A 26,968-nucleotide genomic window follows, 5' to 3' on the forward strand; every position below is an offset into this window, starting at 1 on the left:
ATATCCAACAACTGTTCCCCAAAGCAAAAGCTACAAACTGCCTCAGCAGAACACAGAATATCTGGATAAAAAAGCCTCTCAGCCATGTGCACAGAAAGCTGACACGTATATGAACGTCTGAAAGCATTAAGGCGTGTGTCCATGCAAAGAAACCCCAAACAAGCCACACATGCCAATAATCAGCCTGCACACCCAGACTCTGTGCAATAATAAGCTATTGATCACACTGGCTGAGTGTTTCACAGGTAGCGAGGGAGGCCTGTTTTCTCTCTGAATCTCAAGGTGTTTTGGTTTAATGCTGCATCATACCTCAGCCTGCAGAAAGGACGTCAACACTATTCTGCTCTCTGCTGAAATCAAGTAAGTAAGTGCTGGTTAAGTGTGTGAGCATTGGCCAAATAAAGGAGGGTGTGTCTAGCTTCTCCGCACAAACACCCTCTAAGTCAGGTCTTAAAATGCCAGAAGTATGTTCCCCATCACGAGGATTAAAAACATCACCAGCTTATAAAAGTTCACTTCCGTTTTAAACCAAAACTTTGAAAGAACACGCATCATTTTTAAACTCCCTGCACTAAGTTAGCAGCGTTGTCATGGTAATCCGCACACAATTGGATGAATTTTAAGCATGGTTTAATACATGCTTGTTCAGAGTATTCCGAGGGGTGACTTACGTGGCGGTTGAGCGTGCAGTACCTGCTCCAAGTCACCCAGCATGGTGAGGATCACCTCCTTATCCAACTGAGCAGTTCCTTCTCGAGGACCTCCCCCTGAGACCTCCTCCTCTGCCCAGTACCCACCATCTTTCTCCTTGCCTCCCCTCTTTCCACCTCCCCTCCCTGCTGCTGTCTCATCACTTGAGCATCCACTTCTGCCCTCCTCATCTGTTCCTGACCCCTCCCTGGACTTCCGTCGTGGATCAGTCCTCGGGTAGCCACTGTAAGATGCCCGCTGCGGCCTCCCACCTGCTGCTGCACATCGCCATGGGACTGGGATGAGGGAGTGCTCAGACTGTGAAAGGACCTTGGTGAGAGAAAGTGACAAGGATTGGGCTCTAGTGCCCCTCACACCTCCACTCCTTGCATTTGCCTCCTTCTTGGGGCTCCCCTGCAGACTGCCTCCTGCCCTCTGTGAGGAGGATGAGTAAAATGGTGAGTTTGGAGGATGAGAAAGACGAGATCGTGGGTCATCAAGGCCAAAAGAGTAAACCCGCTGCTCACCGTCGTTGGCCAGGGTCAGGTTAGTGAGCGATCGCTGCTTGATCCGCAGGTTCAAGTTGTCAGGAAGAGGCTGAGGAGACCGTCGGGCAGGGCTGCCCCCCTGGTACACAGAGAACTCTGCCCCTCTTTTCATCCCTGCCTAATGTCCTCTGTGTCCAGTTCACCTCTGTGCCACAGGGGCTTAAAAGTCAATCCTGCAGAAATAAATCCGCCGGTGTGTGGCTGTTTTCCTCACATCCTGGCTGCATGGTCCCTGAGAGAGTAGATGGAGGAACCGGTGCTCAGAGGAGGCAGAGAGAAAGGTCCCTGCGTCCCACACCTCCCAGCAGAGGTCCAGGCTTCAGAGGGTTGTGGGAAAAGCACACACAGGGCAAAAAGTGGAGAGAAAACCACCTTCTGAGGCATGTAGGCAAAATCCACATCCCTTCCTGAGCCAGCCCATACTCATGGTCAGACTCCGAGCCAGACCAGATCACTTCTTCTTTCCAGTCCGTCCCCCACCCGCATGCTGCCTCTCTGTCTCCTCTCTTCTGCCTCTCCACGGTCTAGGGCGTGGATGAATGAGCCGCTACATCTCCTGATCCTTGTGCGTCCTCTCCCCCTCCTGCGCTCACACACTCTCTTTTCTTCTATTAACAGTCCCCTTTCACTCACTCTTATCAGTCTCCCTCCACCTTCTGTTTCTTCTTTAATTACCAGCTCACTGCCACCCTTCTGCTGCCTTTCCCCCGACACTGACGGTTCCTCTCCCCTCACAGCGGAGAATGAGCGGCTGTTGAAGCCGGCGCGTGGGATCACGTCGCTCTCTGTCTGCCTCCACCTCAGCTCTCCTCTGTATTTATCACCCCTTCTTTCTCTTAATCCTTCTCACTCTCTTCCTCTATTCACTTCTTGCCCTTTTCTTCTCCTCCCCCACATTTTCCTCCACCCTTTCCCTCTCGGTGTGATAGTGAGTTGTTTGGACAGTGCACCTGTAAGCTCACAGCCGCGGCTGGCTGCACCACTCTGGTCACCTGACTTAATTAAACGCTATCTTCAGGAGCTGAAACAGCGAGCCCTGCAGCTTATCATGGATCAACAATGAGACCACAGAGCCAACATACAGCCATCAATCAATGCAAACATTATTAGCCCCGTGTCTATTAGTCACACCGGCTTTCGGCACATTTTCTAATGCTGGTTACAGGAAGAAGCCTAAGAAACCAAAATCAGGTCATCACTGATGCAAATATTTAAAAATTTCACTTCTTCAAAGCTTGAATGGATATTTTAAGATGGAATTCAACTGCTTGTGCAACTTTGATGTTTGGAACTTGACGCCACTGACTTTGGTCGATTTGCATACATAGGTGAAACCAGACATGTCATGTGGTATGTGTTGTGTGCCTGCTCTTGTATTTCCCTGTCAGACACTCATTTCTCCTTCTAGATGGAGGAAAGGGTGGAAGGACGAAGGATGCCAATCGAGGCTGAAAAGTGCAACTTCAAAAAGCGAGTGCATGTAACTGACCCCAAACAAAGGGACTGGTCAGCGTTGTTGTCCAATTTTATCCTTGAAATGAAAGGTTTGGGAAAAGCCGCGACCAAAGCGCAATGTCTGGAATGCTGCTGCCTGCTTGACATCCCCAACCCTGTAATCACGCGCCGTTGTTTGTGCAAGCAGTATGTTAGTGGATTCCTTCTGGCTTTGAACCGGACGTCACAGTTCCCACCATACTGGTCAGTTTGTTATCCATGCAAAAATCTCTATCTTTTACAAGGAAGCAGGAATTCGTTTTCACGTGAATGTATTTTATGACTGAATGAATTGGAAACAATCACAGAAACAAATTTACTGACAAAGATATTGGCAACTTAAAGAAACAAGAAATTTAACATAAGTTTCAAAGTGCAGTCACCTCCAATGGTACAAAGCACTAACTGTAACAGGAGATAATCATCGGAAACTTGTAGAAGGAGCTAGAGTTTATCCATGCTTTCGTTCTTTTTTAAACACAGAAACAGTTTTGTTTACCTGTTTGTAGCTACGGTTTCGCCGACAGCTGCCGGCTTCTTCAGAAGAAGCCGGCAGCTGTCGGCGAAACCGTAGCTACAAACAGGTAAACAAAACTGTTTCTGTGTTTAAAAAAGAACGAAAGCATGGATTTACAAAGACACAGCAAGAACACACCTAAGAGCTAGAGTTTATCATTGCTGCCAGTTTTGATCCTGTCTTGGCTGGTGGACAGTGTTGTCCAGCTAATCTAAGTGTTTACTATTTGGCCTGAACTCTCATATGCATCAATTCTGTGCAACACATTTCTACTTCGAGGAAGTTTAGGGTTTTGACTTTACAAATAAAGGTTAAACCTGCAGTCCTCGTAGAAGTCCTAAACACATGTGTGTGGTTTGTTCTGAATAAATTTGCCTTTATTCATGGAAAGCATTACCTTTATAAACTTAATTTCTTAGTTTCTGAAACATTGCTACTTTTAGCTAGAACTGCAGATCAAACATACTTTACTTTGCTTTACAGAGACAGTACAACAAAGCATTATCACCATAAGCAACAGATGCAGTATACACAAGGCTTAGCCTGAGGCTAATTTACAGCCCTTGTCCCTGGTTAGGCATTTATATCTAACAGAAATATAATAACAGATAAATACAATGTGGTTGCAAATTACACTTATAAAAGACATAAAACAACACAAAAGTATCTAAAAGCTACATATTCAGATTAGTAAAAGAAGAAAATATCATTTCAATAGCGCCTCTCAAGATAAAAATCACGAGGCACTTTACAAAAACAAAACATGTAAAAATATAAAAAATAATTTAGAAAATGGTTAAAATATATTTAAAATGAGCAAAAATAGACAATTGTGATTAAAAAATGTTAAGAAAGAGAGAGAGAGAGTGAATAGGAAAGAGGAAAATCAGTGGATCCTGAGGAAGGTGGAATAGGTGGGGAGAGCAGAATAAAGAGAGAGTGGTGAAGAAGGTCATACAAAAGCCAGCTTGAACAAGTGAGTCTTCAGCTGCTTTTTAAAGGAGTCCACTGATCTCAGGCTCAGGGGGAGAGAGTTCCAGAATCTGGGGGCCACAGCAGCAAATGATCTGTCACCTTTGGTCTTTAGCCCGGCGCTCTGCACAACCAGTAGGCTTTGATCACTGAACCTCAGGGACCTAGAGATTTCTTTAAGGAGCTCAGGATGGGCTGAAGAGGGAGCAGATAGAGGAGGAAGAGCAGAGGCCCCAGCACAGAACCTTGTGGGACACCATGGGTAAGGGAGGTGGTGGAGGACCTAAACTTGGAGACGGCTATAGAAAAGGAACGCTCAGAAATATAAGAGGATTAATCAGTTTCCCTCTGGGATTAAAAAAGTATTTTTGAATTGAATTGAGAACCACTCCAGAGCAGTTCCTGATAGGTCTACCCAGTCTCAGCCTCTCCAGTAGCAGGTGATGGTCAACAGTGTCAAAGGCTGCAGTCAGGTCCAGCAGGACCAGAACAGAAAAGTCCCCTACATCACTGTGGGTCAGAAGGTCATTAGAGACCCTAAGAAGAGCTGTTTCAGTAGAATGAGCTCTACGAAAACCTGACTGGAAGCTATCATAGATGTTATGCTCATCAAGAGCAGCTGTGAGTTGTCTAGCCACAACCTTTTCCAAGATCTTGGAGATGAACGGAAGTTTAGAGATGGGTCTGAAGCTGCCATGGAGAGAGGGGTCGAGACTCGGTTTTTTAAGAAGCTGGTGGATTACAGCGTTCTTAAAGTAAGCAGGGACCTGATCAGAAACCAGAGAAGCATTAATTATAGAGAGCACGCTGGGACCGATGGACTGAAAAGCACTTTTATGTTTATGTATTTAGCAGACGCTTTTGTCCAAAGTGACTTACAAGTGATAACCGGCATGTTGCCCTTGAGGCAAACAACAACAATAACAACAACAACTTGACATCAATCATGGAGAGGAGGGAACAAGGAGTGGACAGTAGAGAGGGGGGATGGGTGCAGGGAGGGTGCTAGTTAAGACGCTCTCTTTTAAACAAAGATGAGGGTAAGATGTCGAGGGGGCATGTAGAGGTCTTCATAGAGTTAACTAGTTTGGTTAACTCAGGCAAAGAAACAGGAGCAAAGCTATCTAGGATGATGGGCCTGGTTGGAGTCAGGAGAGGCAGCGATAAGGCTGAAGGAGAGATGCTAGATCTAACCTCATTGACTTTGTCCACAAAGAAAGACAGAAATTTCTCACAGTCTGCAACAGAGTGGATGGAGGCTGTAGGAGTGGCAGGAGAGATGATGCTGCTGATGGTGTTAAACAGCACCTTGGGGTTCCCTTTGCTCTGGGACACCAGGTTGGAGAAATAGGAAACCCTAGTGTCTCTGACTGCAGAGTTAAAGGATGTCAGAATATCCTTTAGGTGCAGCAGATGGACGTGGAGATGGGTTCTCTTCCACAAACGCTCAATTTTTCTGCATTGGCGCTTCAGGCTGCGAAGGCTGTCATTAAACCAGGGAGTAGGGTTCACAGCAGGAACTGATCTGGTTCTGACAGGACAGATGTTGTCCAGAATGGAGAGGCAGTGCTCGTTAAACTGAGAAGTTAAGGAATCTGGGTCGTTATCAGAAGAACAGGGTGGATCAAAAGCAGCAGAAAAATTGCTAGCTGTGCTCTCATTAAGAAAACGAGAACTAACCATACGGCGAGCAGGAGGTGGGGACGCAGAAACTGACAAGTTAAAGAAAATGCAATGGTGATCTGAAATATAAACGTTCTCAGGACAATCGCTGTCAGCATTTAGACTCAAGAGTAAAAACAAGGTCTAGAGTGTGCCCCCTGTGTGTGTGGGGCCAGAAACATGCTGGGTAAAGCTGAAGGAGTCCATAAGGCTGGAGAAATTCATAGCAAAGTGATCGGAGGTATCATCAACGTGGATGTTAAAGTCACCAACAATCACCAGTCTGGACAGCTTCACAGTGGAGGATAGAAAGTCACTAAACTCCTGAAGGAAAGAACCGTTTGGGCCAGGTGGACGATAAACAGCACAGTAGAACGGGTCCTTACGCCCGACTTTAATCAGCTGCAGTTCAAAGAAAGCTGCAGCAGAACTCATCACCCGTGATCCAGGGACTTCACCTCACTGGCGCAGCCTGCAGCACACACTGCACTGTTTTATGGTTGGCAGATGTGCTTAGTTCAAAAGTAACTCAAGGGATGAAAAAGTAGAAAGCCAGGAAACAGTTTTTCTGCAGGACTGAGAGGAAATGCAGGAGGATCAGAGACAGACAGGACAGGAAAATAGTCAAAGAATAAGAAAACCAAACAAAGTGATTGAAAAGAAAAATGTAGACGGATTCATGCCACTACACCTGTTACCTTTCTAAAGCAATACTTAATAAACATGTCATATTTATACATGAAATACAATTAGGATCAACTTCAAAATTCATTCCCACACCCAGGGCATGTCAAGGCATTTTGCGGGCCGAGGCAGCATAGACCCCTACCCCCCACCCCCAAAGAAAACCAAAAAGAACCACGTCTTTGTGTTTACAGTCGTATGTGTCCTTTGGGGACTGCTGCATCATGTCCTTGCACCAGATAACAACGGATTACAGCTGTGATTTGTCCTAATGTAGTCCCAAGTTTGAATCAGCTCTTGTAATTTCTTAATGTTGCTTATTATTTTTAATGCAAGACAAGGCAGCTTCATTTATATAGCACATTTCATACACAGAGGAAATTCAATGTGCTTTCTATTAGCAAGAACATTAAAATCAATGAGACAGAAAATTCAATTTTAAAATTAAAGAGAAACAAAGTTTAAGTTAAAAGATGAGCAAATATAGTGCAGAAGGTGCAGCATAAGAACATTTATTCAAAGGCTGATGGAAACATGAAGGTTTTTAAATTTTGATTTAAAAGTTTCTAGAGTTGGGGCAAATTTGAGGTCATGAGGAAGATGATTCCATCTGTGAGCAGCATGGTGGCTAAAAGCAGCTTCACCCTGTTTGGTTCTGACCCGAGGTTCTTGAAGCTGACTGCTTCCTAAGGATCTCAGAGCCCTGCTGAGCATTCATACAGTACCTGACATGTATTCTGGTCCCATGCCATTGAGTGATTAAAAACTAGCAGTAGCACTTTGAAATTGATCCTGTAGTTTACTGGTAACCAGTGTAGAGATTTACGAACAGGAGTGATGTGCTCGGTTCTCTTGGTTCTTTTTAAGACTCTAGCAGCAGCATTCTGAATAAGATGCAGTTGCTTCACATTTTTTTTTGGAAAGACCAGACAAGAGATCACTGCAATAGTCCAGCCAGCTGAAGATGAATGCATGAATGAGTTTCTCTAGGTCTTGTCTGGACATGAGACCCCTGAGTCATGCTATTTGATGCAGACAATAAAATGCTGATCGAGTCGAAGCTCAGGTATGAACCAATTATGACACCAAATGCAGTTGACATGATTGCAAATAGAATCATTACTGAGTAATTTTCATGAGTTTTTCACACAAAATGCTAGCTCTCTCTATTCACTTACATTGTTTATGCTAAGCTAAAGCTAATGGAATTCTGCCAGATCAGAAGTATGACTGGGCTGTTTACAAAATGCTTTGCCCACTTATCTAACTCTGGGGAAAATGGCAACAGACTAAATTTCCTTTAGGGGTGGAATAGCCCTTTAACCTTAGTATTCCAACATCCCGCCCATGGGACAAAACACATTACGGTCATGAAACCCGGAGTTTTAAGAGTACTGAGTAGAAACACATATCTGCAAACCTCAATACACTCAAGCAACGTGAAAATTAGACAGAAATGAGCTCGTTATGAAGCTTTTCCACACACAGCATCTGCCTTTTGGCTTCATTTTTGTCTAATGAATAATGAAAGGCAGGGTTCTGTTTTGTTTTGTGCACTTGAGGTTAGATTAGAATATTTTTCAAACCAATAATCAGATTCTTTTCATCAAGTCCTGCTTTGTAAAACCTTAACTGAAAAATAGGTTCTCTTTTAGCTGTGGCCGTGTGTGACTGGGCTGTGTTGAATTACAAAAGCTAGTTCCCTGAGTGTGACACGTTTCTTAGCAAAAGCCATCCCTCATCTGTGACTGAAAACGATGAAAGTTAATGATTGTGTTGTCGATGTGTCACAGTGACTGATGGTGATCCAGCTGTGAGACTGTAACAGCCTTTACCGGAGCGAATTCTGAGCTGAAGATGCTCCGAGTCCAGCTGCCCGCTCTGACCTTTCCCTTTGTTACATAAACGAAGCATTGAAGGAATCCCCCCCCCCCCCCCCCCCCCCCCACACACACACACACACTCTATAAAAAACACATTAAGAGACAAAGCTGCATCTTTTCCACAATATTAACAGCTACCTCGAACATTTATGGCTTGGTTTTGATCCATTTTCCTTTCCTAATCAAAGTTTTCCCAAAATCAAACCAACAGAAGTGCTAAGATCAAATCTGATTCAACACAGGTTTAGAGCAGCAGTTGAAGGTGGATTTCAAATATTTATGGGCCCATCTCCACCCCCACACAGAGAAACTGGATCTACTCAGAGCCCACAGCCTTTGCGTGGACCTGCCGTACCTGATATCTCCTCCAGGCACTGTTTGGCTGTCTTGCTGTAGACCAGCTCCCCCTTGGTGGGGCTGAGGCAGGGGTCAGCTGGGGCCACCATGGTGCAGTCGTTTTCTGAGCATGTCCTGCAGCCACAAGGAAATCATATTACAAAACAGTTACAAAGACAGGTGGGAAATCATTTTCAGAATAATAAGAACTAAGCAAAGGCCTTTCAATTATTTACATCTTAAAACAGCAATTTAGCAGAAGATTTGAAAATAGATTACTTTATATAAACTTTTATGGCTTAAATTTAGGCTGTTTTCTGTATAGCATTTTCAGGAAGACAAGCAAATGTCAGATAATATTTGTGTGGGCATAATTATTCTTTTATTTCAAGAGAATTGTTAGTCAGAAAATCAGACAGTTTTAAAACACCATAAATCAGCAAAAACACCACCACCAAAAAGCCCAAGCATGTGTGCGTTATTATAAACCGCCAAATATCTAAATTAGTGAGACAAGTGGATAACTGCAGTTTCATTTTGTTATTATAGGAAAAATCAAACAATCAGATACACATTTGATTAGTGTTTTCTGCTTGTAATGCAATAAAATAAAATAAAATTAAATCTTTATTGACTATAAGCGTCAATAAAAATAAATGTGCAATTTCTCCTATAAAAGCTATATTAAAAAAATTTAAAATATATATTTTGATGGGCACGCCACTGGACTTATGTTTACATCTACCAGCCAATAGGGGGCACTGTTGCAGTAAAAAGTCCACTTGGCAGACTCGCCAAGTCAAGCAGCTGATTCTAAGCCCAGATGATGCTCTTACGGTAAATACTGTAAAATAAAATTATTAGTAGAAATTAGTCCTTATTCTGTACAATTTGTCACTGAAAATTGTGCTGGCTGGTCACTTCACATATCAGCAGTGAACAGCTGGGTCGAGTCCTGTTGTTACACTACCAACTCTAAACACTAGATGTCACTATAATGTCTGTGTTCCATATTCAACCTTTAAGTACTTTTTATTTCCTACGCATAAAAGTGAATGGTTTTTAAACTTTTTTTAAACAAAGGACAAACAGCAGCACCCTGTAAGGGACAGGTTAAATATGTTTATGTTAGCACTTTTCTCTTCGCGTCGAGCCTGAATGGCACCGGGCTTCACTGTTTTTTTGCTCATGCAAAGGCACAAGGACACACTCCAACACACACACTAGATGTGTCTTATGCACACATACACACTCAAATTCACCAGAACAAACAGGTGACATAACACATCACTGTGCAACAACTGACTCAAAGAACACAAAAATACTGGAACAAGTACATAATTAACCACATGTAAATAAAAATGATCAACCTTATGCTATAACCCAAAATGATGGAGGAAAACCGAGCTTACACACCCACCCACCCACCTAACGCAGACACGCAAACACACATGCACGCACACACCCACCCACCTAACGCAGACACGCAAACACACATGCACGCACACACACACACAAACACATCCACCCACCTAACGCATGCACGCAGACACACACCGTGGATCACCATCACCACCTGCAGAGCTGCGGATAAGTACTGGCTTCCAATTGCAAGTGCAGCATCAGACTGTGACTTCAGCTCCAGAGGAAAAGTTATTTTTTAAATAATTTTCTCACTCCCAGTTTTTTTACACCTCAGTAGATTTGCAAAGACAGAACCAAAGATACTCAGTTCTACGGCTGCACAGAGCAACGCTGAGGCAAAATGAAACATTTGAACTGAAGCTACAGCTGCAGCCCAAACTAAAGTTGCCTTATCCAAAGGGAAGTTGTGTAAGATAGCATCCAAAATAATGATCAAAAGATAGTAAAGAAGAGGAGTCTTGCTGTGACCCTGAGGTTGCTTGATTGAAGGAAAATGTGTGGTAATCCTGCTTCACCTCTGAAACCGATAACATCTGACAAGGACAAGTTCGTGTGGGCCGGTAAGGGAAAATATCTTTTTAGTTACAGCAAAATGTACACACGTTTGGCTAAAGCCTATCAAGGTGAAACTGTTCAAAATTAGGCAAAAAATGACACTACACAGTTCTACATGAAGCCTCACACTTGCTGAAAGCATGCTGGCTGGTTCTGGAGAAGCTTTTGGGTGATCACTGGTATTAGAATAAGAACAAACAAGGGAGAGATGATTAAAGCTGGAGGATCAGACCTCTTGGAAAACAACAGGAAAGATGATCAAAGATGATCCAAAGGGTTCAAATAAAGGCAACTGGACTTCTTTGGTTTCTTGAAGACGTTTCACTTCTCATCCGAGGAGCTTTGTCAATTCTAAGTGGGATATGGAATTGATAGAGCTCCTCGGATGAGAAGCAAAACTTCTTCAAGAAACCAAAGAAGCCCAGCTGCCTTCATTTGAACCCTTTGGATTACCATGGCCAGACAGAGAACCTTCACCAGCATATGATCATGATGGTCGCCACAGCTAATAATTGAGAAAAAGAAAAATTTCTATATTTATTATGTTACTTGAAGGGAAAAAAGCCTTTAAAGCTGGAGTTACTTAAAAAAATACTTGAATTTGACTTTTAGTGGGTACCATTTCAGAATTTATATTTCCCCTATGTCTCTTCCCTGGCATCTAAAGCAAAATGAATCCTTTATGTGAGTGCTGAACAATAGAGTTGCTTATCCAATGGAGGGAGCAGTGAATCACCGAGAGTACGCCCCGGTCTCCAGCATGCACCACGGAGTGATTCTGGAAGAAAGCAAAAGGTACGGATTCCTCGACCCTCTCCTGTTTCTGAAAGAAAATTTAAACTGCTTAAAAGTCTTTCTGCAAAACTCACCGTGAGATGCTTTTAAAAGATGAAGGCAGCTTAGTGATTGGGGATCGATGCTCATTTAGAGTTGGCAAAGTTTCTCTTAGAAAGGTAAAATCTAAAAAATGCTTTGCATTTCAGTAAATTTAGCCAAAATTTAACTTAAGATCAGGTCTCTGCTTTATGCAGATGACGTGGTCCTGTTTGCTTCATCAGAATAGATCTCCAGCTTTCGTTGGAGCGGTTTGCAGCCTGTGACACAGCATGTAGACGCTTTAGTAGTTTGGATTTTAAAATCTCCTGCTTTCCTTGATGACATCACGCTACAGACCACATCTTTAGATAAAAATAGAAATGTAAAATGTAACAAGTAGAACCTTTGATGGTTTTACTTTTTGAAAGTCAGACTCTAAAGAAGGACATGGTGATAGGTTGTTGTGAGGCATCACAGATGGTGCATTCACTGATTGGGCTACTCATGTTTTTACAGTTTGGGAGTAAGTTCTGTGCTTTAGACCTGCCAATCAACGCTGGTTCAAGAACAGCCGCAGCAGCCAGCTTAATATGAGGCTGTAAAATATTGCAAATGAAGTGGCTTAGCTGAGAGCTGACTGTGCACAATGAGGCGGTGGTTTGAAAAAGAAAACAGATAAAGGATTAAGCCTTATTTAATGGGATTGCTCACTCCCTCTATTGGCTTCACATAGATTTGTGGCCCATCAGTTTATTTATTTTTTAATCTTCTTGCAACAGTATCAGGTAAATAGTTCCAGCGGCATGCATCAAAACATGAACTGAATGAAGAAAAAAGGAATGAATTCTTGAAAACTGCCAATGTCTGGATTCTCACATTGAGGATAAAACCCAGACAGCCAAATAATAGGCTTTGGCACACAGCAAGAGGATGTTAATTTGTTCCGTAATGACTGTGAGGAGATGTGGAAGAGAGAGCAGGATGCATGGTGAGGAGTGCTAGCCGATCGCTGATAGAACTCAGATTTATGGGGGATTGTGCACCAGTGACAGCATGCATGTGAGTAAGGCCGTCTCCAGGTGTGACTTTCAGAGAATGCACACTATGGGCCTCCTCTTTACCCAATGGTGCAGTTTTAGTGAGGAACAAGTACTTGACAAAGGCAGGGTCATTGCAGGTGCCTCTCTGTTGTCATTTATATGAACAAAAGTTTCTGTTTTGGATCTTGACTGAACAATATTTATGTGCTTGTATGTTTATTTATTTCACAGAGAATACTCTGACTTCCTCCCCTAATACAAAAACAGTGTTAGGATAACTGGTGCCCCTAAAGTGGCCCCTAGACTTGACAGAAATGGTCAAGAACACTCACTATGAGTCATCGGTGTGTTGGGTATCATACATTTCATGACATTTTTAAAAGCTTCATCATAAAGATCCAAGATGTAGGAATTCTACAGTGAAGCCTTCACAAAACAGTAATGTCTCAAACATGTTTGAAGAAAGGTTACATTGAAACAGTTTTTATTCTCAGTAAGCTGGGAGTTGACGGTTTATCATTTTCAAAAAACACTAAAGCAGGACGTAGTTACTGTATAGACTACTTGTGAGGTTGCTGTGTCTCCGGCAGGCTAACGCTCCAACGCTGGCACTTGATTCGACACGGCCAACAAAAAGCTCCAGAGTTGTTTAAAGAAACAAAAGTCAGTGAACAGGAGCAACCCAGAAGTTATTATTGTACCCCTAAGAAGCCACGGCATATCTTCGTTTTACTCTAATATCTGGTGAAGTACGCCAAAGGCTAACGTTAAGCTCACAATGCTAACGGTGAAACGCAAGAAAATAGTCAGGTCTAAAATGATCTCAAACTACTTTTTCAATTACCAACTCAATATTACAGTAAAATATGTGTGTGTGTGTGTGTGTGTGTGTGTGTGTGTGTGTGCGCGCGCGCGCGCGCAAGGTAAATAATGAGTCAATCGTGGCATTTTACTTTATTTAATGAGTCAGTCAGAGATATAACAGCAAGATGGCAAACCACATTTGCTAGAGGCATACTACCGTAATAACTGTAGTAAATGCTTCCTACTGAGTGATGTTTTTGCTTAAGATGGCTGTGACCAAATTTGGCCACAGGAGGTCATTCTTACTTAATTCATACATACTGCACATTGAAATAGTGTGTGTGGAAATTCACAAACAACCCACCTGTACATGAAGGGTGCAACAGTGGCGGTGTTGGGGTGGTTGTGCTGCTGCTGCTGAGGAAGCTGAACTGCTCCATTCCCTCCAAGGACTCCTCCTACTGGTCCCACTCCTCCCAGTGTCCCACTGGACCCAGACAGTGCTGAGGTACTAGTAGATGAGGTCATGCTGGTCCTTTTGTCTGAGCCCCCACAGGAGCGCTGAATGTAGAAACTCCCTCCTTGTCCTCCTTTGGTCAGCTTGACTCTTTCACTCTCTCCTGCTCGCATGTTTCCACTGCTGTTTAAGGCAGCTTGGCTCTGGGTTTGGGACTGAGACAAGCTCTGAGGCTTCGCTGATGTTGTTGAGGGAGCTTTAAGTCCTGGTTTGGGGATGCCACTGGACGCTGAAGAGGAGCTGCCATCTTTTTTCCCTGATGATGACTTTCCTCCTTTGGGGATGAGGCTGGCGATTTTGGAGGACTTCTTGGTGGAATCAGCTAAAGTGTCCCGCTCCTCTTTAGGAGAGTTGTCTTTAGATTTCCCAGACTTGGCTTTGTCATCCTTGTCTTTGCACGGTGTCAACGATCTGCTGCCGCTGGCAGAGGGCTTTGAAGATGAGGAGACAGATGAAGATGAGGTTTTGTTTGCTGCACAGACGGGCAACGTGGGGGTCTGTGCAGATGTTTGTTTGGCTGTAGCACTGCTACTGCCACTGCTGCACAATGAGCCTGTGGGGGTCAGTCCATCCTCACCATACTCTGAGAGGTCATCTTCCTCCTGCAGAGCCATTTCTGCCATAGACGGTGATGCTCTTGAAGCTGATCGCGGGTTAATTAGGCGGAACTTTTCTAGCATTGACCTTTGTGAAGCTGCAACTTTAGACCCATCGCTTCCATGGCCTTCCAGGGCCTGGGGCGACGGGGTGGTGGAAGGTGAGTGCGTCGGGCTTGCCAGCATGGAGGAAGTTGCGCTGTGCTTGAGGTTCATAGACTTGCTGCGCCAGGACTTCCCAGCTGTGGGTGAGGGGATGGCAGAGGCCAGCTGCTGCCCACTGAGGCTGGTGGGAACCATCCCACCATTTCCACTCCCATTCACCCCGCTGGATAGTGGGATGGCCCTCAATGCCTCTGAAAGTGAAACAGAAACAAAAATCATTAAAAAAAATTTTTCAAATACCATTTGTGAATTTCTATCTCATATTTCCTTCTAAACAAATTGACAAGTGTTTCTTCTTTCTGTGAGGCATCTACACTTGAAAAGACTAGACTTTGGCTTCACTCAGATATGTCTATCTGACCAGTTTCAGGATCATCAGTATCAGTATCAGGTGAAAACCTTTAAATACAAAAATAGAACTTTTTAAAGATCACACAGAAAACAAAACTAAATGCATTTTTACAGGTAACACAAACTACAAAGCATTTCAACCAACATCTGTAATTTAAATAGAAGGTAAGTACTTAAGTCCTAAGTAAAAGTATACTTTAACCGTGTTAGTTGCTAATCCCAGAAGTGGGTAATTGCACAATGAAAGAAAAGATTAAACATATTCTAGTCTTTAAATTAAACAAGAAAAGTTTTTTTTCCTCAGATCTTACTACCTTATAAATTTTTACTTTCAGTTACATTCTTAGTGTTTCCTGTGTTTATTTAACCATTTTAATTAATGTTTTAACTAAGGATTTTTACAAAGAATTTTATTTACATTTTAACTAAATATATTCACTAATTTCAGGATTTAAACACATAATCTTGGGTTACCATTTCTAAATATTAAATTTCAATAAATTGGGATGGAAACCCATATTTTCTGATACACTTAAAAAACACAAACTTCCTCCCAACACATTTGTTTGCCACTAAACTTGGCTCAGAAACAAGTCCATGTGAATCACCCCAAGAGCTTACCGATAGCCTGTCAAGATCTAAGTCCTCCTCACAGCTGAATTGTTTGCTCACTAGTGGTGAGCTCTTGATTGCCTGATTTGGCTCACCTGGAGGAGCACACACCAGAGTTCACAAGCCCCCTCTGGCCAGTGTGAAAATTGCATGCACAGCTCATGTGCAGACACTGAGCAGCAGAGTCAGCATGAGGAGGAGACAGTTGACAGCGTCACCTCTGCCAGGTCAGCATGACACAAATTATTTATTCATAAAATGAAACTACACAGAGTGATACTTTAGCAAGCATCGGCTTAAACTGCTTCAAATGACAACACACCCTGAAAATGAATTATAATTGATTCTCTCCATGGTTTTACACACATTCACTATTAAAGTCAAAAAAAGAAAATGTAAAACTGTGGATGAAATTTTAGAAAGTATAAAAAAAGAAGTAAAACAACTGATGGGGGGATTTATTTAACATCCTAAAATGCAGTTAAATCTGCCTTTAAAAAGATATGAATACACATTAATGCTGATGACAAAAACTAAATAAAAAAAAAAATAAAATGGTAAATGGCAAGTATTTGTATAGCACCTTCTAGGGTTCTAAACCCCCCCAAGACGCATCACAACACAATCAGTCATTCACCCAGTCAGACACACGTTCACACGCTGGTGGGGAGGAGCTACGATGCAGCCACAGCTGCCCTGGGGCGCACTGACAGAGACGAGGCCTGCAGAACACAGGCGCAGGCCTCTCTGGTTGGGGCCGGGATCGAACCCACAACCCTCTGATTACTCGACAACCCGCTCTACCTCCTGAGCTACTGCTGTATGAGTAATGATTATTTAAATTACAAATACAACATTCATTTGACCATGTGATGGCATCCTAGGTTTTGGTAAAACTTTAAATTAAAAATTCATAAAAGCAACAAAACCACTGCAGAATTGTAATGAATTTTAAAAGTTCATTAAAAAGAAAAATCTACATTTTTAACAGTTTTTGTTTTAGATGTTCAGGTCTTATAGTCCAAAATATCTAGAGCAAAATAAAACACTAGAATAAAGCTTGTGTCTCAGGAAGCAAATTTAATAAAAAAAATTAAAATTAAATATTTTTTTTATTTTATTTTCTGATCAGAACACCTTGAAACTCTAATTCAGTCAGGAATTACTCCTATTTCTAATATTTTTGAAACATTATACAGACAAAACATGTTGATGTCAATCACTGAAAGGATTAGAACAACTTCAACACCACTGTCTCCACTTGTTGGTACGCTTTTGAAATGTTTAAATTCCAAATATTTAAGCAATTTTTTAAAATCTACTTACATCATTTTGCAGTTTTCTGATCCCATTAGCAAAAATGTAAAAAAAGAAAACTTCAAAAGAACCCATTTTCCTGTTTTTTAGTACATCTGACAAACTCAATGTGTTGACAGTAAACCACAGCAGGTGTGTATCTTGTAGTTTCAGTGGACAAGCAACTGTGATGTCATCACGCCAACAAATAAAAATAACACCAGTCAGAGCGGCCCCAGAGAACGTGTGAACAACAATGTTGTTATTGTTGTCGTGATGGAACACTAACATTTATCACAACCACCTGCCCCGAGCCCTCGGACATGAAGAGAAACATTTCTTTAGTACTTCAGTTTTCAGACACATATAATGTCAATAAGTCTGAAAAATGGTAAAAGTACATTTCAAAGTTTGAAAGGGACAATATACTTTACTTTTTCATTGACAGACCCAATATGATGATCTAAGAACACCGAAGACATACGACAAGCAAACAAAAAACAAAACAAATGCAGGATTGTTGCAAACTTTGACTAATGAGCTGTTTGCATGCGTCACTCTCCTGCATTTGGACAAAAAAGTCTGACCTCCTTTTAAAAACAAAAATTCTCAGCCAAAAGCAACCCCGCTGAGCTGGCGTTTTGATCTTTTTCAAAGGGATTGAAGTAGCACGTTCAGACTCGCACAAGGACCAACATGACTTCCATGCACACGGCGTGTTTAAGCATCAATCATTTATAGCACACGGTGGTCTCAAAGTCATACGTCACACATATTGAAGGAGAGATGAAGCAGGGTGACACCATAAGGAAATGCACCATTAGACTCCGTCTGGCTGCCAGTCAGCCCAGTGAACGAGGCTCAGCTGGCTCCACGTCACCTCTGGTTCCCACTTTAAGATCGCTTCAGGCAAATGGAGATGGGTGGGGCTGAGTGACGTTTCAGTGCAGCTGTGGTTGGGGATGAGACGCAGCAGGTCTGCACCTCTGACAACATCTTTGAAAACTTTAACACTTTACTGAAAATGTCTCAGTGCCTGCAGCAGAATCATTCTGCTGTTCTTTGTGTTCATGAATTTAACCCAGTAAAGGACTAATAGTTTTGTACACACATGGTGCTGTTAATTCATCTAAAGTGCAAGCTAAAAATGCAGAACTGCTGTAATAAATGTAAACGCAAATGATTTGGATGGTTGGATAAAAGCAAGTAGCTGTTCAGTCTCTTATCAAATGTAGTTTAACATTATCAGTGTTGATTTTATTAGAATGCCAAGTAACACTTAGAATGCTTAAAAGGGTTAAAAGCTCAATTAAAACACAATCATCAGCATGCATGACATCTACAGCCCTTTTAGCAGGACACACCGTGCCGGCAAATCAGCGTAACATTACTGTAATGTGTCTTAGAAATGCGCCACGCCGGAATGGCCATGCGCAAATTTAGCAGCATTCGTTCCACCTTGCTCAGTATTAATATTGTGGTAATTGTCTGTCACCACCTATAAAAGCTCCCTGATGCCTCTTCAGCGTTGCTGCAAATTGACGACATTGTTTTGTAAAAACGGCTGACAATTTTCAAGTAAGGATATGAAATCCTCACGGGAGGACAAGTCTTCCGTAAAAAGGTTGGGTGTGCTAAAAGAATCTTTGTTAACACCTGCCAATAAAAAGCTTAGCAATAAAGTGTGTGTGTGTGTGTGTGTGTGTGTGTGTGTGTGTGTCTGTGTGTGTGTGTGTGTGTGTGTGTGTGTGTGTGTGTGTGTGTGTGTGTGTGTGTGTGCATGAATGGGTGTATTTTAATGAAGCCCTAAGAAACAGGCACCTGAATACCTTTCAGAATTGACTAAAGTTGGCTGCCTCTCACAGACAAACACTGTGTGTGTTAACGGCTGAGGTCCGTCCCCAACATGTATCTGAGTGCAAACATGCCAGCTCTGTTTTTAAATTCGTTTCTTTGGTTTAACATTTGCTGTTGGATCCAACCTTATCCATCCGACATTGGCAAAATGTTTCAAAATTCCTAGATGTAAAGTAATTATCTTTGAAGCTTATCTGATTGAAGAGTTCTTATTCACAACCCAACCGTTATGTGGTGACAGCGTAGGCCCTCCGTTTAAAACCCCATTGTGGAAGGTGATGATGTTAGTCCTGGTCCGGACTCATTTAGGAATCAGGATTTGTTTTCAGGGTTCTTTATGACTTCATCTTCTATGTAACACTTTTCCATCTCTAGGATTTTTACACACTGATGTGCTGAATCGCAGACATTTCTTCAGCAAATGATCATCTGTTGATCTGTCTCCAAATTACAAACACTCAATTTATGGTGAATACATTAATCGGAAGCAACAACCTACACAAGCTTTAACTGAAGAGAAAAATCACTCCAGAGATTGATCATCATATTGTTTCAGTCTCAATTTTCTTTGTTTCTAACTAACATCAATCTCGTTTACTCCAGGATAATTCATAAAGACACAGCAATGTCTGTTGGGAGTCAATTGTGATGCTGAACAGCCAATCAGAGTCATCTCTCGTTCTGACAGGTTTGAAAAGGACTGCCAGAGGCTGAAAATGCTGACGAGGCAAACAGAGACGAAAACAAAGGCCACAGATGTGCTTTGATGCTCCCACCATTTATGACAGCCGACTTTTGGCTCGGCATGTCACGGCCAAATGCAAACTAGATTCAGTTCCTCGTATTTAGTCTTTAGCCTCATCTTTGTCTTAATGAAGATGTGATGGGTGGACGTATGCTACATTCAGAAATGTTTCTGATGTCAACAAATATGTCACCCTTCCTCAATCTTTTCATGAAATCTCCCATTGTTTATTCCAATAATCCACGTTGAGCTTTCTAAAACTGCTGAAGGATGCTTTTGTATTCCCGAGACTTCATTGTATCCTGCAGAGATTCAAGGTTCCCTGTGCTAGAAGCAGCAAAGCAGCTCCAAAACAAAGCTCAGCTCCCTGTTTCACAGTAGGCATCGCTGTATTTTCTTTAAAAGCTTCATTTCTCCTTCTTCAAACATGAAGCTGATGCAAATTTCCAAAAAGCTCCAGTTTACTCACATCAGTGGAAAGGGTCATCTCCCAGAACTTTTAGGTTCATCTTTTGCAACAAATATTTAAAGGTGTGGGTGACTTATGCAATCAATACATTTGTAGTCACTATCTCTAACCCTAGTAGGAATAAATGCCTTGTAAGTCGTTCTCAGGGGAAACAATATACTGGTGCACCATTACCAGGAAATGAAGGCCCAATACTTGCACTTCTACCCTTGCACCCTTCAATTGCATGTTCCCGTCCAGGGGTTCAAGTCTGCAGGGTGTCCCGATCCTCCAGTGTAGAAGTTGACCATGCCCATTTAGCACCCTTGATCTGCACTTTGCAAAGGGCATTACCCACAATCCATTGCTGCGTGGGAGTTTTGAGAAGAAGGTGGAACAAAGGCTCAGGTGCCTTTTCTGAAAATATGTATTTTCAAACAAAATAAGTACATTTTAGGACAACAAATGATGTTTTTTCATGCTCTAAATTTTTCAAGAAATCGTTTGTTTGTTTGAAAGTTGTTAATGAAGATTTTCTTTTAAAGTAGCACAACGAGCAACCAGCACGCGTTGTGGTCGATGACGCAATGCTCACTGCTCCAATTCAGCAATGATTTGCACTCAAAGCCTTACTGCGACTTCCTCCAGGTGCACTGGGACTGTACTGGCAAGCACTGGAATTGGGCCGAAGTTGCCCACATCACAGCTGAGCTTCAGACAGCAAGTTTTGGAGTCTTATTTTCTGATATTTGGTCATCTATAATCGGATTGGATAGCAGAACCGCGACTACCACTGACTTGCAACGTTGATGTTTTATCTCCACAAATAACACAAGCCTGGAAGAGTTTTGCCATGGTTAGGAGTTGCTAATGCTAGCGGTTAGCTTCTGCTGGTCAATATATTGTCTGCTGATTGCTGTCACAAGTCAAGATGGGTGAGTTCATAAATGCTTATTCACAGTGTGATGTGGATCTGTCAGGCTTTTCGAATCTTAACCATTCACCATCTATTTTCTATCAGAAGCTGACGGCGGCAGCCATGGGTCACTGCCTGGCGGCTGCAATGCCCCTGGGCGGGTCTGGGTGGGGGCCTGGGGGCTCGGGGTTTGGGGGCGGCCGGCCCCGTGTGGGGATCTGGGCGGGGCCTTGGGGGTCGGGTCCTGGCAGGTATGCTGCCGGGAAGAAGGTAGGAACACGCAGCAGTGCCTGGCCCGGGTTCGGGGGCCTCAGGTAGACATTGGCTCCTCTGCCGTTCCATCACAGGGGAGGGGGAGGTCCAGGAGGGGGAGGACCGAACCTTACCTGGATGTCCCATGTCTTATATATTCTGGAAGTTGTGCAAATGCAGGGATGGGCATAGATATTCTGCTGGGGTGGGGCTGGGTTGGTGCCCTCGGACTCCGTGGGGCTCTGTAATGCTGCTGCTTTGGGCCCTGGCAGGATGGGCTGGGGTCTCCATGCCCTGGCTGGCGGTTTGACAACAGAGGTGCCTATTGGGGCCAGTAGGGGAGCTGGCTCCCTGGAGGGCTACGCCTAACCAGCCATTCCTCCCCATCCCTGCATATTTCTCTCCTCCTGCTCCCTCACATCATCACACAAACATACACATAGGACCTTGGGGGGTGGGTAAGTCAGGGAGTGCGGGTATGGACCCCATTTCCGCATTCCTGTGGCAACCTGCCCCCCAATTTTATTTGCACCTTATACACTTCCACTGACGACATTCCACACAAACACACACTTAGGGCCTTGGGAGTGAGCACAATCAACGGCATTTGGCAGGGGGATATTTCAGCCTCCTCCCGAGTGCCGGTGCCCACTTCCAATTTTAAACCGCACTTAGACACTGATGGCTGAGGGTGTAAGTGGGGTGGTGCGGTGGCATCAGCTGGCATTGGTCGGATGATGCCCGCACTGCCCACTCACCACAGCCATGGAATACACCTCATGATCACACAACACTATATTGGAGCAGGCGGAGGGAGACTAGGGGTCTTAGCCACCTCTGTTGTCACTAGGCTTCCTGGGGCTGGAGGCTAGGAGGGAGATCTGGCCGTCTGGTTGGGGTCTGGGGTGGTGGGTTGCTGTGCTCAGCGTTGGGCGGGGGAGCCTGCTCATCAGCACCCCAGCAGAAAGGGTCAAACTCTGGTTGCCGGTGATGGTTGTACCCAATGTGCAGCAGTACCGGGACCAGAGTGAATAGGGTGTGTATGGGGAGCATGAGTGAGTGTCCGGCGTGCATTTTTGTAAGTCTTGGGTTGTATGTGCATGTGTGAGCATGAGGGAGGGAGTGTGTGACTGTGTTTGTGTATGACTGTATATGTCAGGTGGGGCCTTTGGGTCCTCCCCTCTCCTGGAACTTCTCTTGATGATATAGATCTTTGTCCCCCCTCCCCCTGCCACACCTGGTGTGGGGGCTTGTGCCATGGTCTGCCTGAGTGTTCGTGGCAACCGGGTCTGGGGGTTTAAGATTTTGGCATCTGCCTGATAGATCCCGGTGGCTGCCTGGTGGGGTCTGGGTCCCTGGGCTCTGCTGGGTCCCCGGCGGGGGTGGTCGCCCCTGGGTCCCGGGTCGCTGGGTCCCGGGCTCGGCCGGCTAGGGGGTGGGAGGCTGCGGGCGGGCCTGTGGGCTTGCCGCTGATGTCTCCCGGGACTCTGCCGGCTGCTGGTTGTGGCCCCCCGGGGCGATCCTCTGTGCCTCTCGAGGGGGGCGGGGGCCTTCCTGGTTGCAGTCTCCTTGGGGTTCCTGTGTTCTGGGGCAGCGCCTGGATCTCTGGGACTTGGAGCTCGCCCCGTCTCCTGCGCATCTTTGGGGGGCGGATCTGTGGTCCCTCACACTCTCTGTTGGACGCTCCTATAGAGAAACCTTAAATAAACAAGCGCGTGTACACACACAGGTGCTCACATGGTGCTCTCAAAAGTATGGGCTTGGGCACGTTAAACGCAGGTCTTAAGACTATGGTGGGCACTTAATGCACTGTGATTTATTATCGTGATTCTTCAGTTAAGCAATGTTGATTATATAATTTTTTCATCAAGTTGACGCAGTGATAGCTAGATCTTGTTGTATTGCTGTTGTGTCCCTTTTTTGTCTTTTTGTTGTTTCTTTTGTCTTTTTCTGCAGGTCTAGAAGCAGACTCTTGTTCATTGTTTATTTTTGTGGAACCCCCCCCCCCTCTCCCCACCTTTTCCTTTCTCTTTCACCTCTGTCTCCGTGTCTGGTCGGAATTACAAAGCATTCAACAACAATAACAATAAAGTTTTAAGTATCAGGCGTGACATTAAAAGCAAACGCTTTGATGCTCCACCTGAGAATAAATCTGTAAGGCTTGTCGCCAGCATTCAGACATCAATTCTGCTTGCTTCACAGCCAGACAGGACACGGTAAAAAAAAAAAAAAAAAAAAAAGAAGCTGACGCAGGAGATAATAATAATAATAATAATAATAATGCATTGAACTTATATAGCGCTTTTCTAGACACCCAAAGACGCTTTCACACACTCTCAAATTCACACACTGCTAGTGATGGTAAGCTACTGGTAGCCACAGCCGCCCTGGGGAGGTCTGACAGAGGCGAGGCTGCCATTTGGCCCTCTGACCACCAGTAACACAGGCAAGTTGGGTGAAGTGTCTTGCCCAAGGACACAACAGCAGGATACCCCTGGCGGGAGATAGGTGTAGGAGGCTATTTTCATGTTCAGCCTGAGCGAAAACCTCACAGTGACTGATTATAGTCAGAAATAATCCACCTTTAAAACCAAATAACCCAATATGCATGCTTTTGGAATGTGGAAAAAATCCAGAGTACTTGAAGGACACCCAACCTAATGTATTGTTTTGGTCAGATGAGATCCAGCAGGTATATGGCTGCTTTAGTAAGGGGCACCAAAACATTGGTGTGATTCTGTCTCTGTGTGTGTCCAGTCAATTAACCTCATCTTTCAAGATGCCCATCGCTCTTCCATCCCCACCCTGGAGGGTGCTTTGCAGGGCCACCACACTTTTCACTGTGCTGTGATTTGACATCACCATAGCAACCATCTCTTTCTTTCCTTTTTCCCCCTCAGCTGCCAGGCAATGAAATGGCTCTTCTTTTTGGCGACGGCGGACTCTCCGCTAATGCGCACTAGCACCAAATCTTCACAGAGACTCAGATACATGAAGGATTACTCATTTTTTTTAAATGACACAAGCAAACTCTGCAGAGTGGGCCTGCCTCTTCTTCACGTTCTGCATATTTAGCTGCTTCACATATTATATCACTATCAGACAGAAAGTAAATAATCTCCTTGCAATTTTCTCCTTCAGCTTAATGCGTGTCACAACTGCCTCCTCACCATGCCCTAAGACAAGCACGGCGCTGTTTTAATGCTTAACTCTGGTTAGCTGAATCTTGTTAGATGCTTGCATGGCAACAAGAGGGGTGTAATGCTCTCTGTGCGCTTTCACATGTTTCTTCGGGACTGACTGATTTGTAAATGCATGATCATTCCTGATGCAAGTACAGCGGCAGAGACAAAAAGACGATGTCAAACATAAAAAGAGACAACACTCACAGCAAAAAGGAGAAATACGTTTGTTAGACTTTCCGTTTCTCTTTCTAATGTTTGCCCAAAAGGCTCGAGCTGCACTGCTGACATTTACCAACAATAGATGTTTTTTTTTTTACATTTTTTTCCCTCACTTTCAACCAAAACACACTTCTATCTCCCTGCAGTGCAGCATCTGTGCGAGTTTGTTGCTTCAGACAGAAGGTTTGTCTTCTGGTAACTTAGAGGTAAGAACATATAAAACGGAATAATTCTCAACACCTTCCAGTGATGTCCACCCGTCAGTGGATAACCTTTGTGTCTCTTTCGATGTGAGACAGAATTTAAAAGGGTAACGACATGTGAACTGAATAAAATCCTTTCAAGAGTGTCTGTTAGTTTTAATCCATTTTTTACAATAATTCGTAGAAGAGATCATTAAAATTCATTAATAAACAAAGAACCATTATAATTCTCATATTTAGAGGCATCCTTCAAAATCACACATTTACAAGCTTGATAAAACTTGATGAAACAGTAAGATTAGCTATTTCTGTTGTTTCTGAAATGTTTCTGCCTCCTCCACTTAATGGCACCATTTAAACTCACTGGGAATGATTCAGCAGGCTGGTGAGAACTGGTGAAGCAGGGGCATTAGCGTGGAGCTGAGGGTTGGTCTGTGTGGCTTGTGTGAGGAGCGCCATCAAGTGGTCGGGATGGAGAACATGCATCTCAGACCAACTGCTGCTGGTTTATTCCTGCAGAGGGATCAGTGTTTCTTACCTCTATCGTTGCCGCTTGCATACTGAAGAGGCTTGCTCTTGTCTATGCTGTTGAAGCTTTGGCTCCGCCGGTTGAGGTTGGATGAGCCTGGGCTCCTGGAGGCCCCGCTGCCTGCAGCAGGTACTCTGGAAGGCCCAGGTAACCTGGAGGTGATGGGAGAAAGTACATGTGATAGCAGCATCACTAAAACAGATATTATCTATGTTAATACTCTTTGATAGATGAACATAATCTGCATCTCAAAGATTATTGGTAGCTGTATTTGAAACTAAGTGACTCAACTGCTCACCGTAAAATAATCAGATCTGAAAGTTTAATTAAAGTTAAAGTTATCTTCCTCAAGTACATTTTAATTGGTTAAAAAAACACATTTGTTACATTTTAATGCACTGAACCATCAGAGAAGTAATTTAGTCATTTAGCTGGTGAAAACCACTGCTCAGTTCGTCAGTCGCAGAGGTACCAGGTCCCAGCATCTCCTGGGAGATCCAAGAGCGTTATCATGTGGATGAAAACATCTTGCCCTGTTTACTAGAATGTTACAACCAGGTGTCTAGGGGGCCTGGGGTAACATGGAGGACGCGTGACACAAAGGAAAATTAACAAATGTTTTATTTACTTTCTCTTAATTCAGAAAAGATGACTATTATTCTTTTAACCACCACGGATCTAAATCCACTTTTACCAAAACAGGTTCAAACAGTAAGAGCACAATATCGAAGTTCTAAGTGGGAGACAACAGACCAGAGGAAAGGCAGCTCTGCACTATTGTCCCCATTGGTGAGGAGCTCCAGCTGGTCCTTTAAACAATTTGCGGCTGATGAAAACCCAGCTCAGCTGGTGCAGGGAGGAGCAAGGGTGAGCCAACATAGTCTGCAGGCAGGCTCCTCAGATGCAACATAAAATGCACAAAAATGAAATCACAACAAAAAAAGGCTCCAGCCGTAACATAGAACAATTTTAAAACTGCAAATTTAAAATAAAAATGCGTGAACAAAAATTGAAAATGCACAGGTATGCTAACATTTAAGTTTATCTTTAAATTATTCTATTATTGGTAGGTGATCAAAACCAGCTAGTGGCACTAAGCTGGTTTAGCACCCGCTGTTAAACAATAGAAGAAGAACAGAAAATGGTTGTTGCCTTGGTTTCCTGTTTGTGCTCTGCAGCATCTGCACCACAAACACACATGCAATCAGATGACATAATAGGGATAGTTGGTTAGTTGGAGTCTAAACTATGACATCATCGTTTTCAGAAGGCCGTCTACGTCATGTAAGGGTAGAGTTTTATACTTTTTATTATTGGAACCTGTTTTGAACATTGTTTCCATGTTGGTGCAAAACAAAAGCTTCTGTGCATGAGACCTACATCTAAAGGAGAATGTATCCATCCACTGATGGGAGTGAAAACTAGAGCTACTGTGGGGATAACAGATGAGACTCTAACCAACTAAAGAGAAAAACAAATAAAAGTGTGCAGCTCACTTCCTATTTAGAGAATTAAGCTGTAATGCTCTGAATTCTGACCTTGGATCCGTTTTGCATCAGAGTGTAAGACAATAAGAGATCAGGAGGGTTCTGTAAGGGAGGAAGCACATGCTCCCTTGTGATTTGAGGAGGAAGAATAAAAGAGGAAAGTG

General features: G+C 43.5%; 1 protein-coding gene across 19 annotated transcripts in view; it reads right to left on the bottom strand.

Annotated features, from left to right (window-relative positions):
- nav3 (neuron navigator 3) overlaps positions 1-26,968 on the bottom strand; it is a 529,271-nt gene that overhangs the window by 77,275 nt on the left and 425,028 nt on the right. For 17 of the 19 annotated variants that reach the window (XM_070549274.1, XM_070549267.1, XM_070549264.1 and 14 more), the window contains 3 exons: positions 25,327-25,469; positions 13,791-14,895; positions 8,806-8,921 (listed from right to left, as the gene is read on the bottom strand). In XM_070549274.1, coding sequence (XP_070405375.1) covers positions 8,806-8,921; positions 13,791-14,895; positions 25,327-25,469 — 1,364 coding nt within the window. Of the gene's footprint in view, positions 1-671; positions 3,172-8,805; positions 8,922-13,790; positions 14,896-15,676; positions 15,736-25,326; positions 25,470-26,968 lie in introns of those variants that run through there. The other 2 variants (XM_070549294.1, XM_070549296.1) reach the window with 2 other exon arrangements.

This window comes from Nothobranchius furzeri, chromosome 1 (assembly GCF_043380555.1).
Source record: "Nothobranchius furzeri strain GRZ-AD chromosome 1, NfurGRZ-RIMD1, whole genome shotgun sequence".
NCBI classification, from domain to species: domain Eukaryota; kingdom Metazoa; phylum Chordata; class Actinopteri; order Cyprinodontiformes; family Nothobranchiidae; genus Nothobranchius; species Nothobranchius furzeri.